We start from the raw sequence: 14966 nt of genomic DNA, 5'->3' as shown, positions 1-14966 counted from the left end.
ATTTATCTTTCTTTTCTTCTTCTTTTTTAGATAATTTTATTAATAATACAATTGTTTATATTAGGCACTTCTACCGCGCGTTAGGTGTTATAAGGATTAATAAAAAAACGTAAAATTCCGTTTCAATGGTGCTCCGCAAACAACAGCAGAAACAGATAAATAATAAGAATTTTTAGATCCCTCCGACGAGAGATTTGCGATACGATTTACTAGATGTTCACGCTTGCTAATTCGTAACACCGTACAGAACGGATGCTGCCATGCTACTGGACGAGAACCGAGCCTTCGTACGCAGCGCCATCTATGATTTCTCTGCAATTCGTGAAATTAAATACACACTAGTTAGATATGACACTATCGTTTCTGTACAAATTTTTTTTATTTTTGTTTTTATTTTTCTACCATGCGCGCTTGCGATCTTAGAAAAAGTTTATCTATCGAAGAATTTCTCATTGGATTGATTACGCGTTCAACTAATTTTTTTTTAATATTATCAAGAATTATTATGTAATATATTTATTTCTAATTTCTGTGTATATTTTTATAATCATTTTCAGTTGATAATTTATAATCAAGAATGTCTTGTGAAATTACGTAACGTTTAATTTTGTTTTTTTTTTGGTTATATTATATAAAAGAACTTGTTAATATATTTTTTATTAATATTAAAACGATAATCAACGTGTGGAAATTTTTCTAACGCGGGTACAATGTTAGAAATAAATTTAAAGGTGTGAAGTTGGGGTTGCGTAATGTGATCAGCTGATCATCCATCTGCAAACATGAAACTGTCCAACTGGTCTACAAAGGCACTTTATTGTCTGTCACGAGTATGACAAGAGTTTTATTCAACGTGACGAATTAAAATTGAAAAGAAAACGTAGTTCGCTATACAATAACTCGGCAAAATTTACTTTTTCATTTAGATAAGCAATTTTATTGAAAAGACTATCGTTTAATTTTTATTTTACTACTATTAAATTTATTAAATATATAATTGAAATAGAACAAAGAAAATGGTTTAAACGATATCATTAAATGAAGGTTAAACATGTATTGAATTATTTTGTTGCAAGAGATATGAAAATAAACGAATATGATTATTTGAATAAAGTAGTAACTATGTTATGGTTGTAATAAATCATTTTTATTTGTATTTCTTAATCTACAAAATTATGTAGAGTTAATTATGTGAATCACGAAAAGTCTATATTAACAGTTAAATAATATAAGAAAATAGTTGCGCATATGCATTTTCAAACTACGCGCCAAAAGAAATTACTAACTAATCAATCGTAAAACGAGTTCTTTGACGTTAGTATTAATATTATAAATAATCTGAAATTAATAATACTAGAATATTACTTTGTTTACTATAAATATTTAAAGTAGATGATAATTAATGCAAATAGTTCGATTTTTTATATTAACTTGGTAAAAATCTGTTTGTATCGTCCTAATTTTTGTTATGACGTGTCTCGCAAACGTGCCGCCAAGCGCATGCGCAATGCAACCTTACGTGGCATCGGCAGCAGTTACTCTGGACAGAGGAGTGGATGTTCTTCGTTTAAGTGTAAACATTCGAGTGAAGATATTAAGTTTTGTTATGATTTAAATGCGTTTAATCACGTAAGTGGGCATTTAGAAACTTAAAACATACGATAATTCTCTCATTCTACTGATTGTACTCGTAAGTAGGAGTTTCAGTATTGTATTGGCATGGTTCTTATTCTTCCCATTGACTTTTTCTAGACGTACAATATTTAATGCGAATCATATTGAATTGTAATAGTATATACGTGATATATATATTTTACGTGTAACTTTGGTGTCGCAGGAATTCGCAAGACATAACTAACGCAACGTATAGGTTATATTACAACGTGAGAAATGTCTGGGTCATCCATTAAAGGACAGCAGTATCCCCCCATACCAAGACCGCCAAATCCAGGAAATCACTATTCCGAACCGGCTAATATCAATGCGCCACCATTATCTGGCCAACCAAACATGTTTCCACCACCGTTATTGAATCAACAGAATTATAGTAAACCACCGCTTACCATGATGGGACAACAGAATTTTTCTGGCTTGCAACCGTCTGGGTATCAAATGCAATCCAACATTCCACCTCCGATGACAAATACATCTGGTCTGCCAAAACCTCCTATGTATTCTATACCACCTACTACTCATGGACAATTATCGAACTCTCCTGTACCAAATCAGCCTCCAAAATGTCTCAGTCCAATGTCGCATAATAATCAAAATATGCTGTCTAATGCTTCTGCTTCGTTATCATCTAATAGTCAAAATTTAATGTCTAATATGGCATCAGCAATGCCACCTACCAGTCAAAATTCAATGTCCAATGCTTTGCCACATATGCCGCCTAGCAGCCTAAGCATGATGTCTAATATTTCGGCAAAGATGCCTCCTAGTAATCAGAACGTTATGTCAAATATGGCACCGCAAATGTCACCAAGTAATCAAAGCACTATATCTAGTACTTTGGCTCAAATGCCACCGAGTACTCAAAGTATGATTCCTAATACTATGGCACAAATGCCACCAAAAAGTCAAAATCTGATCAATGCTTCGGCTCATATGCCAACACACAGTTCTCCAAACATAATGTCTAATGTTTCTCATCAAATACCACCCAGTTCACAAAATTTAATATCTAATTCTGGGTCTGAAATGCCAGTCAGATCACAGAGCATGATGTCTAATACTGCTCCTCAAATACCACCTAGTTCACAAAGTCTCATGTCTAATTCTGGGTCTGAAATGCCACCCAGATCACAGAACATGATGTCTAATACTGCTCCTTCAATGCCACCAAGTTCACAAAGTCTAATGTCTAATTCTGGAGCTGAAATGCCATCTAGATCGCAGAGCATAATATCTAATACTGCTCCTCAAATGCCACCAAGTTCACAAAATCTAATGTCTAATTCTGGGTCAGAAATGCCACCCAGATCGCAGAGCATGATGTCAAATACTGCTCCGCCAATGCCACAGAGTTCACAAAATCTTGTGTCCAGCTCTGTATCTGAAATGCCACAGAGGTCGCAGAGCATAATATCTAATACTGGTCCGCAAATGCCACAGAGTACACAAAATTTAATATCTAATTCTGGGTCTGAAATGCCACCCAGATCGCAGAGCATGATGTCAAATACTGCTCCTCCAATGCCACAGAGTTCACAAAATCTTATGTCTAGTTCTGGAGCTGAAGTACCACCCAAATCACAGAGCATGATGTCTAATACAACAGCACAAATGCCACCTAGTTCAACAAATCTTATGTCTAATTCTGGAGCTGAAATGTCACAGAGAACGCAAAGTATGATGCCTAATATTTCGGCACAAATGCCTCCCAGATCACAAAATATATCTAATACTTCGGCTCATATGCCACCAAGCTCACAAAATGTGATGTCTTGCACTATGGCTCAAATGCCACCAAGCTCACAAAATATGATGTCTAGTACTATGGCTCAAATGCCACCAAGCTCGCAGAATATGATGCCTAATACTATGGCTCAAATATCACCAAGCTCACAAAATCTAATGTCACACAATGCTCCACCTTCAATGCCACCTAGTTCCCAGAACATGATGCCAAGTGCTTTGGCTCCAAACCATCCTCCTATGTATCCTGTAGAACAAAGCGGACAAAGTCATATGCCACCTTTACCTGGTTATCCTTTGCAAAAATCAGGACGATATCCTACTGCTCCTCCCATGTCTGGGCAAGCAATAACAAATCCTGGTCTTAATCGTCAAATGCCTTCATCTATGACCAACTATCAACAAGGAGGTTATCCTCAACCAGGATATCACAATCAAACGGTAAACATTTATTACAAGAAAACACTAACATATTGTTCATAACTTTGTATATCTTACATATAATTTTTAATTTCAGGATATGTATGCAAGAAATCCTTATCAAAGCAGTCCGATGGGTTCTACAGAAAGTTATCAACCAGGCATGCAACCACAACAAGCTAGACGTTTAGATCCAGAACAAATGCCCAGTCCTGTAAGATATCGTCAATATTATGATAAAAATTTCAAGAATATAATCTTAATAAATATCTTCTTTTATAGATACAAGTTATACAAGATGATCAATGTGCAAAAGGTGGTGTGTTTATTACAAATCAAATAGGATTGGTTCCACCATTAGTTACTACCAAATTTGTAACACAAGATCAAGGAAATGCTTCCCCCAGATATATTAGATCAACAATGTATACTGTTCCCACTAATGCAGATATTTTAAAACAGGTAAATTTTAAAAATATGTAATATATAGATATAAAAATATTTAAATATTTCAATGGTCATATTATTACAATAATTATTATTTTATAGACTATGGTCCCTTTTGCTTTAATAATAAATCCAATGGCACGTGTCGAAGAAGGAGAATATGAACCACCGATTGTAGATATGGGAGAAATTGGTCCAGTTCGCTGTGTACGATGTAAAGCATATATGAGCCCATTTATGCAGTTTATTGATGCTGGACGTAGATTTCAGTGCATGTTTTGTAGAGCCACAACTGAAGGTAAAATACATTTAAAAAGTCCATTTAAATTAGATCCATTAAAATATTAATAAAAATCCATAATATATCATTGTTTAAATATAGTTCCAGCTGAATATTTTCAACATTTGGATCACAGAGGTCAACGTATGGATCGTTACGAAAGACCTGAATTAATGTTAGGAACATACGAATACATTGCTACAAAAGAATATTGCAGAGTAAGAAAAAACAAATCTTACTTAATATTAATTTTTATTTAATATTAATTTTATATTATTAATAATTAATTATTTTCCTTTTTTTTTAGAATAATGTTCTTCCAAAACCACCAGCAATTGTATTTGTGATCGATGTTTCATATAATATGATTAAATCAGGCTTAGTAAATTTATTATGTGCAGAAATGAAATCAATAATAAAACATTTGCCGGTCGATGTGGATCAAGTTAAATCAAATATGAAAGTTGGTTTCATAACTTACAATAACACAGTACATTTTTATAATGTTAATCCTTGCCTTACTCAACCACAAATGATGGTTGTGGGCGATGTCCAAGATGTATTTATGCCCCTTCTCGATGGATTCTTATGTGACATCGATGAAAGCGAAGTTGTTATTGACAGCTTAATGGCACAGATACCTGCAATGTTTGCGGATACACGTGAAACGGAAACTATTCTTGCACCGGCGATACGAGCTGGACTTGAGGCATTGAAGGTATTTATCTCATTTTTTTTCATTATAAATAGAGTAGATTTTTTAATTGAATTTCTATATTTTTGTACAGGCTTCAGAATGCGCAGGAAAATTAATAGTATTTCATTCGTCTTTACCTATTGCTGAGGCACCAGGAAAATTGAAAAATCGAGATGATCGCAAGTTACTTGGTACTGATAAAGAAAAATCTGTATTAGGTGTGTATTTATAAATATTTTAATATATTTATTTAAATTATTTTATAATAAAATAATAATGTTTGATTTCTTTTACTTCATAGCTCCACAAAACAACGTTTATAACAATTTAGGACAAGAATGTGTCGATGTCGGATGTAGCGTAGATCTTTTTATTTTTAATAATTCTTATGTGGATATTGCAACTATTGGTCAAATATGTAGGCTTACTGGAGGTGAAGTTTATAAATATACGTATTTTCAAGTAAGTTACAGTTTATACAAAAAATTCGATTACAAATAACACTGCAAATAGCACTCACTTATGAAATAGGCTGATGTTGATGGTGGCAGATTGGTATCAGATATTATTACCAATATCAGTAGACCGATTGCTTTTGATGCGCGTATGCGTTTACGTACTTCTACGGGTGTTAGAGCTACTGAATTCTATGGACATTTCTTCATGTCAAATACCACGGAAATGGAGTTAGCTAGTATAGATTGTAATAAGGTAATTTATTATTATATAATAATTTATATATATGTAGGGTAATATTTAACAAATTAATTGTATTCAAATAATTAGGCTGTTGCTGTTGAAATTAAACACGACGATAAATTAGCGGAAAACGAAGGTGTATATATACAAGCGGCTTTATTATATACTTCTTGTGGAGGAGTTAGACGATTACGTATTTTAAATCTCAGTTTAAAAAATTCTTCCCAAATAACTGAGTTATATCGTACTTGCGATCTAGACGCTATTGTTAATTATTTCTCCAAACAAAGTAAGACTTCTTACATAACTTAAAAATATCACAATTTTTTACTGCAGTTATTCGTAATATTTTGTCGTTTACTATATTTTTTTAGGTGTTTTTAAATTAATCGAATCAACACCAAGAGCCGTCAAAGATAATTTGATTTCAAGATGCGCGAACATGCTTGCAGCTTATAGAAAAAATTGTGCTAGTACGTCTAATGCCGGTCAATTAATATTACCGGAATGTATGAAGTTGCTACCATTGTATGTTAATTGCATATTAAAAAGTGATGCGATTACTGGTGGTAAATTTATATTTGAAATAAATTAATACAAATATAAAAATAGTTATCAAACTTATTAATTTAATTCTGTCTTCAATTGTAGGTTCAGATATGACTATAGATGATAGATCATTTGTTATGCAAGCGGTTGCTACAATGCCTGTTTCAATATCTGTTGTTTACATGTATCCTAGATTACTTCCTTTACATGACATTGATCCGGATAATACAGAATTACCACAAATGTTACGTTGTTCTTTTGATAAATTTACTGAAGACGGAGCTTACTTACTTGGTATATATGATAAAAGATCTTTTTATTCATTTTTCATACTTGTAAGTTTTTGAAATAATTTTGTGTATTTTCGTTTTTTCTTTTTTCAGAAAATAGTGTGCATATGTTCTTATGGTTAGGCGTAGCGCTATCTCCATTATGGGTGAAGGCAGTCTTTGATGTAATATCTGTAATTAAGGTTGATACAGATCGCACTTCACTGCCAATATTGGATAATCCATTAAATAAAAGAATAAGAGAAATAATTGATCAAGTAAGGCACGAGAGACACCGTTGCATGAGGGTAAGAATAAAAATTTAGAAATTTATTATTTTATCTAATCATTGTCGTATACAAATATTTTCTTCATTCATAATTTAATTGTTACAGTTAACGATAGTAAGACAGAGGGAAAAGTTAGAGATGGTATTACGTCACTTCTTAATAGAGGACAGAGGAAACGATGGAAGTCCGAGTTACGTTGATTTCCTTTGCCATATGCACAAAGAAATACGAGAGCTTCTTAAACCATAAAAATTGATTCGACAACGACAACAGCAACCAAAACTGGATTGTATATGTTACGTTTTGAAAACTTCTATTATTCTGCGTACGTCCAGCCGTGATTCTTGTCATAAGATCTTTTTTTTTGTGCCAAGGATCGATTCGAGATCACGAAAATAATTATGGGATTTGATGAAAAGTTAGTGAGAATTGTCACGCATGATTTTTTATTGGTGTAATCGTGTGTGTTGTAAAGAAAAGAAGAAGAGGAAAATGAGGATGAAGATGGAGATGAAGAAGATAAAGAAGATAAAGATAATAAAGATAAAGATGAAGAAAGAAAATAAAAGAGAATAAGTGCAAAGTGAAATACATCAATATATTATATATATACATATACATATATCTATAATACATAATGGGAAGAGAGCAGCAGATGGACTTATATATATAAATATTAAAAAAGAAACAAAGCAAACAAAATAAACACTACTAATCATTCCGGTCAAAAGCCAAGATATTTGCGTGACGAAAATGAAAAAAAAAATGAAAAAAAATAGTAAAAAAGAAACACAGACACGCTCATATTCATTACAGTGATTTATACATGAGAGTAAACTGTAAACCTTCAAACTTGTATTATTGCGATATTATTACCCTTTTATTTTATTTTATTTATGTATATGTATATATATACATAATATATATATATATATACACACATCGTTATTAATATGCTAAATTAAATATTAAAGCGAAATGTATTAAATCATTATAAATTTATATGAAAATCACAAAATTGATTTTTGTGCTATTAATTAATTGAATAATAATAGCAATAATAATAATAATAATAATAATAATATAATGATGCGTATGAGAAAGAACAGGTTTCGTTTCATTATAAGAGAGGTAAGAGAGATTGTTTTAATACTAAATTAATATATTTCAATTAATCAGAGATAATAATCTTTTTTTTCATCTTCACAGTTGTCTGTAAAGATGTTATATACACACATATATATACATATATAAACACACACACGTGAATACATCAAAATAAGTTCCATCAATAACGAAATAGATCATCATCTAATGCAATATTTCAAATGTAATTTGTTAATCCTCCTTTCCCTTTGACACACATATTCAATGTCCACGTTTGTATAATTTAGGTATTATAGTATAGTATAAAATAGTATTGCATAGTAGACGGTATTTCATTTTCTAAATAGATATTTTTAAAAATTAAACAATTGTATATGTATAAAAAAAAAAAGCAAATTCTTTTATTCGATGTAAGTACTTATACTCTTATTAGAAAAAAAAAGAAAAGAAAAAATTCTAATACTAAATGCCAACGAAAAGGTCAGCAAGAATATTCGCACGACCGAGTGGCGCTCCTGTGATTCGTGAAACTTCAGCCACACATTCCAATATTCTAAAGTCGTTCAGTCGCTTTAGTTACTCTCAACGAATCAGATCGTATTCTCGTGAAATGTGACAATATTTCAATCGTAAATATTTGAGTATAAAGTTATCTCGAAAAAAAAAGAAAAAACCATACACATACATGTACATACATTTATTTACGTTTTTTTTGTCAACTTATTTTTATATAAAAATTAATTCGCAAAAATCTTGATTCATAGTGACAGTATTAAAAATTATGATCGATTAATTGAGAAGTAAACAATCGGTTTTACTAACAAACAATTGTTATTTTAATGTACACAATATTTCAAAAGGGGTAAGTTATTTTTAATCATACCATTGTATTTCTTTATATTTTATTTTATTATAACAAATGTAAAATTAAACAGATATTAATATAATAATATATATAAATGAAATAATATTTTTTATTAATTTTATTTATCATATATATATAACCATACAAAATAATTATTTATTATTTTATTTCTACAATATAAAAAAATCATATCGATGACATCTTATCATACGTTTCAAATTAATCGGACATTTAATAAATTATCTTATATGATAAATCATAATCGTGTTACGATAATCGTTTTGGTTATATTTATTAATAAAATCAATCAAAGCAGCTTTTAATTACTAAGATTTTAACAATTCTTGTGCATTCGTCTAATTTTATTTAATCGAGCAAAAAGAATTAAACGAATTAATTAGGATGCATTGGAGTAATAATAAACCAACTTAAAGAAGCGTTTGTTTAGTTACTGAGACTTGTGCAAATTTATTTTAAAAAATTTAAATATATTTTAAATTTATTTTTTTTTACATAGAAAATTGTTGTGTATTTATTTGTCTTATTTTATTTAATCAAGTAAGAAGAATTCAATGAATTAATTAGGATGCACATCGTAGTATAATAATATGCATATCTTTTAAGCAGATTTATAAATCTGGGTTACGAGTACTTACTTTCACGTTTACAGTGTGTTTGTTTGTATCAGAATGTACGTTTTCTACTTATTCAGGAAAAGCCGGATAACTTGAAATAGTTAAGAAGATATACTTGGTGATATAGTTTACTTAAATAAGAACGGATGCTGCATTACCATACATACAAGATCAAGGATTTATTTTTAATTAAAATAATTTATATATATTAAACATAATAATCGTTTCAAATGAAATTTTTTTTAATTCATCGATAATACAAAGGTGACAGATGTGTAGTAATACTAAACTAAATAGTAGTATACACACAGATTTTTTATTTAATATCTGATTATTTAACAATCGATCAGCTATAATTCAATTAATTGTACTTACGTACATCTGTTTATCTCGGCGATAAAACTCAATGAAAAAATGGTTACGTTCTGTTCCACTTTCTCTGTAACTGTTCAACAGAGACTCGTATTATGTATATGTGTCTGTGATTGTGTTTGTATTCGTATACAAAAGTATACATATCTATATAAGGATTTTTATGGAATTACACGAACGAATTTTTATTTTCAGTTTTAATATCAAATAAAAAATAGAAAGGAGAATGTTTGAACAGCCGTGTTTTCACAGCGAGTTAAAGTACGACGAGGCTTGTGTTAAATTAAAAAATAAAGATGGATCTAATGCATGGCTTTATGCACTTTCATCTGATTGCGTTTCCGTAGGTTTTTTTTTTATTTAAATAATCATTATCGATATATTCAACATGGACGTATTATTATTTTCAAATTATTATCTATGATTTTATTTATTTCTTATTTTTTAATTTGTTTAATTTACAATGTGTTTTTTTTTCTTTTACAATCGAGTATATGAGACACGTATAAATATTTTATAATTATTATCTTAAATTTTATTTATTTATTTTTTTAATTTATTTAATTCTTTTAATTTAACAAATGTTATTTTATATTAAGTTCTCTTTCTATTTGTAGTGTCCTTACAGTCGAGTATCTCCAATTTCAACCGTGAATTATAGTGTAAAATTTAATACTGCTAGATCTATGAAATTGGCAGTACTGAACGTCGATGGTTTTAGCGAATATATATCTGAAAAAAATATCAGGTATTATTTACTCATATATTTCTAAATTTTACAAACATAGATCTCACGAGGTATACCTAAATGTTTTATTTTTTAATCAAAACAATTTTTTAGTAATGCGATATGCAAACTTTCACCGAATTTAGGAGAATATGGAAGTTACGAATTATTACTCCGAAATGATAGTTGTTTTTTTAACACCGTTATACGACCAACCAATTCTTACATCAGTGAGTAAACAATTAAAATTTGTTTAGAAATATTTTTATTTCTGAAAATAATACAATTTCTCTTTCGTATAGCTCTCCTCATTGTTTTTGGTATAATAGTATGCTTTCTAATTGGAATTTCTATGTCGAGACAAATATGGCAATTGATACAAGAAAAGTGTATGAAACGATCCGATAATCAGACCACCAACGATGCTGCAAAAAAACGTAGAGTGAAATCCATCGACACCTTTAGAGGGTAATTATTCAAGATATTTAAAAAACAAAAAAAGAAGATTTTAAAAAGAAATTAATTGTTATTCGACTATCATAGAATCAGCATATTATTTATGATCTTCGTTAATAACGGTGCTGGAGGATATTATCTACTCCAGCATGCAACTTGGAATGGTTTATTAATAGGAGACTTGGTTTTTCCATGTTTCATGTGGATTATGGGAGTTTGTATTCCTATAGCCATATCCTCTCAATTATCACGTGGTATTTCGAAAATAGAAATTTCTTTGAATATTTTGAAGGTAAGTGATCAGAACATTTAATTTAATACAAATAATAATTTTATATTTGATTTTTGTTTTTTAACAGAGAAGCGTGATGCTATTTTTTATTGGTGTTGCATTAAACACACTAGGCAGTGTATCACAGTTGGAAAATATTCGAATATTTGGTGTATTGCAAAGATTTGGTTTAGCTTATTTAATCGTTGCTTTGATGTTTCTATTTTTAACACCTAGAAAGCCTAAAAAAATTCAGGCGAGTTTATTATAATATTTAATAAATTAATATACATAAAAAATATAGGAATAATATGTAAGATTATTTATATTCTAGAATTTGTTGCATCAACGATTAAGAGATGTATCTATGTTGTTACCACAATGGATCATGGTAGTAGGTATCGTCGTAGTACACTGCTTGTTAACATTCAAACTTTCAGTACCAGGATGTCCCACGTATGTACGTATACTTAAGATTTATTTGACATTATTGTCAAAAAATTAAATAAGTAACGTTATTGCAGTGGTTATCTCGGCCCTGGTGGACGTCACGAAGATGGAAAGTATATGAATTGTACAGGTGGTGCTGCTGGTTATATAGACGACTTAATTCTAACACCTAAACACATATACCAAAACTTGATGATAGTTTCGGTTTATGGATCTAAACCTTTTGATCCTGAGGGTATTTTAGGTAAATAAAAAAGGAAATAAAACAAAAAAATAATTCGTAAACCTTTCGGTTTATCATTTTAGGTTGTTTGACAACGATATTTCAAGTATTTCTGGGTGTCCAGGCAGGACAAATTTTATTGTGCTATAAAGATTGGAAGGACAGGGTTATAAGATGGCTCTTGTGGGCGGTATTTTTAGCTATCGTAGGATTTCTCGCGCACGTTTACGTCATACCCGTAAATAAAAATTTATGGTCGTTATCTTTTGCACTGGTAACAACAGCTTTTGCGCTTGGACTCTTATCAGCTTGTTACTTGCTCGTCGATGTTGCTAGAATATGGAGAGGTGGTCCTTTTCGAATACCTGGTAACTAATTCAATTAATATAATTAAACAAATATTTTTCTTTTTTAATTGAAAATTTTCTGAGTTCTTTTTTTTTAATTTTTAGGAATGAACGCTCTGTTAATGTACATCGGTCATCAATTATGTTATCAAATCTTTCCATTCCATTGGCGTATCAGTAACATGCATAGTCGTACTTTAGTATTAGTAGAAGCTATTTGGAGTATTGTACTCTGGACTTGCATAGCTTACATTATGCATCGTAAACGAATATACATTACTTTGTGAATGTAATTTGATTAGAACATTTATTCGGGTTTCGGGGTACAATGATCAATTTTCTTCTCATCTTGATAAATAATTTATTTTACACGACTTACATTTTAAATGTAACATAATGACAGTGTTTGAGGTAATCGTATTACCAACGTATACTTTTTCATCTAATACGAATTTGTGTAGTAAGTACATTTGTTTCTGTTTTAGTTTTGTAGTTTTATTCTTTTTTTTCCTTTTATTTTATTTCTTTCCTTTATTTTATTTTTTTATTATAATTTTTTTAAATATTAATTATTATTATTATTACGTTTTGTTTTGTTATCAATCATAAAAGACGATTAGTCTATCGTGAGTTTTTTCTCCGCTCGTTTTAAATAACAATAATCATTTCTTTTTAAACAAATTAATCGACGCAATTAGTAAATACAATAAAACTAAACATTTATGTAGCTTCTAATTTTATAGTCGTTTGTTGGTTTTTTTTGTTCGACACACATATCGTGGGATGATGATTTGATAACGAATCTACCAGGCGGGAGGAAATACGAAAGGAAGAAAAAATAAATGGAACGTGGGTTACGTGTTTAGGTTTTCTTCCAAAAAGAAAGGAGAAAGGAAAAAACGACGTTATCGATAGATTTATATCGATACGCACGATACATAAGATTATATTAATATGTAAAGAAGAAGATAATGATGATAATAATAATAATAATAAAAAAAAGACAAAAAAAATGAATTTATAATAATAATAATTAAGTGACAAAATAAAAACACACTAATAACGCAGCAGCTTTCCTAAGAATCGTGCAGCCCGATCTGCGTTCAGTAATCGGTTGCATCGGGTCCTGTAAAATCAAAGACAAATATTAATTATCGGACATATCTGTAATGAAAATTATTTAGATTGCATTTTAAATTCAATAATAGTATTTCTTTGATACAATAATAATACGTCAAGTATCTCAAAACGAGCAAATCGAAACAACGTGCAATGCTAATCAAATTGAATTCATACCATTTATTATCCATTTCCAGATTCCTCATAGCTATTTATAATATTGAATTGATTTTTATATTAATTAGTACCTTTTATGCTTCAATATGATATTATTTATTTCATTGTATTTTTTTTTTTTGTTCTTTTTTATTTAATTTTTGAATATTTGTCTTCTATTTTTTTTTATTGATGACTCGTCAGTATCCTCTTGGTCCTCGATCACAAATTTCATTAAAAGTTAAACGAACAATAGTTTTCTACGAATGGAACTGGTGCGATAGTTAGTCAAACTTATTCGCTTAGTAAACAAATACTACATGCAATAAATAATATATTAAATTGTTCGGAAAATAATTTCATTAGTCGCGTTTACCGATACCTAATCTTATTTTAAATTCCAAAATTATTTTACGTTCTAGCAAAAGATATTTCAGACGTGATTTAAATCCTTCTTGTGTTTCGAGTAGTAATTATTTTTTGGCATCGCATCAGAAATGGAAAATAAAGGTTTGCATTTTCGTCATATTTTGCTTTCTTATTGTTCTAAGTTTCACGATTATTTAAAACATCTTGGATTTTAAACATGTAACAATCGTCTTTTATTTATTATGACAAAAATGAAATTACTTTCCGAGAGCAACCTAATATATTTAATATTATTTTACTGTCATTGAAATTTAAAGAATAAAAAATTAATCGAAGCAGTAAGAGAATACAGAAATTGTTATTTGCGTTAGAAACAGTTACGAGATTACATGCATGTGTCACCAAAAATTTTAGCAAACTAGTTATGGTAATGACACCGTTCTCTGAAATCCGTTTGTCCAAACTAGATTTGATATTTTTTTACAATTTTCATATACACGCAGACACACACACGCACACATATATTTTTTGTATTTATTCCTAAAAAATAATGTAGACTATAACGATTGAATGTAACCCGTTAGAAACGATACGGGTTTTAGAATGAAAACTAGAAAATAATCGTATGGACAGTTTTGCGTTATGCGATTACTGCAATAAATAGATAAACATATCTTTTCTTTTGTATTCTAAAACGAGACACGAGGATTAAGCGATGCTAGCACATTTTTTTTTGATAACCGGTTACGTTTTTATCGTCTAGATTAAATAGAAACAAAAAATATAATCTTGATCATATTT

At 29.9% G+C, this 14966-nt stretch overlaps 2 protein-coding genes across 5 annotated transcripts; both read left to right on the top strand.

Moving 5' to 3' along the window:
• Window positions 1–1399: 1399 nt before the first annotated feature.
• On the top strand, window positions 1400–7547 carry LOC122520076 (protein transport protein Sec24C). Of its 2 annotated transcripts, none has more exons than XM_043640007.1 (15): window positions 1400–1629; window positions 1838–3858; window positions 3935–4051; window positions 4120–4299; window positions 4387–4582; window positions 4667–4782; window positions 4872–5282; window positions 5353–5479; window positions 5563–5723; window positions 5793–5972; window positions 6048–6249; window positions 6335–6529; window positions 6612–6803; window positions 6893–7086; window positions 7174–7547. In XM_043640007.1, exons 2-15 carry the CDS (start codon window positions 1891–1893, stop codon window positions 7315–7317), a joined length of 4383 nt encoding a protein of 1460 aa, XP_043495942.1. In that variant the 5' UTR covers window positions 1400–1629; window positions 1838–1890; the 3' UTR covers window positions 7318–7547. The 2 variants fall into 2 exon arrangements, with proteins under 2 accessions (XP_043495942.1, XP_043495941.1); XM_043640006.1 differs by having other exon boundaries at window positions 1400–1690.
• Window positions 7548–8086: 539 nt separating this feature from the next.
• LOC122519608 (heparan-alpha-glucosaminide N-acetyltransferase-like) lies at window positions 8087–13003 on the top strand. Of its 3 annotated transcripts, XM_043639183.1 has the most exons (12): window positions 8087–8199; window positions 8278–9037; window positions 10243–10390; window positions 10665–10795; window positions 10889–11004; window positions 11077–11242; window positions 11318–11522; window positions 11590–11757; window positions 11836–11957; window positions 12026–12195; window positions 12258–12542; window positions 12627–13003. In XM_043639183.1, exons 3-12 carry the CDS (start codon window positions 10274–10276, stop codon window positions 12806–12808), a joined length of 1662 nt encoding a protein of 553 aa, XP_043495118.1. In that variant the 5' UTR covers window positions 8087–8199; window positions 8278–9037; window positions 10243–10273; the 3' UTR covers window positions 12809–13003. The 3 variants fall into 3 exon arrangements, with proteins under 3 accessions (XP_043495118.1, XP_043495120.1, XP_043495119.1); XM_043639185.1 differs by lacking the exon at window positions 10243–10390 and having other exon boundaries at window positions 8087–9037; XM_043639184.1 differs by lacking the exons at window positions 8087–8199; window positions 8278–9037 and having other exon boundaries at window positions 9971–10390.
• Window positions 13004–14966: the final 1963 nt, after the last annotated feature.

Source organism: Polistes fuscatus, unplaced genomic scaffold, assembly GCF_010416935.1.
Source record: "Polistes fuscatus isolate 324 unplaced genomic scaffold, CU_Pfus_HIC Scaffold3, whole genome shotgun sequence".
Taxonomy (NCBI): Eukaryota; Metazoa; Arthropoda; class Insecta; order Hymenoptera; family Vespidae; genus Polistes; species Polistes fuscatus.
Note: the sequence above shows the minus strand (reverse complement) of the source record. Positions and strands in the feature narration are given on the sequence as shown.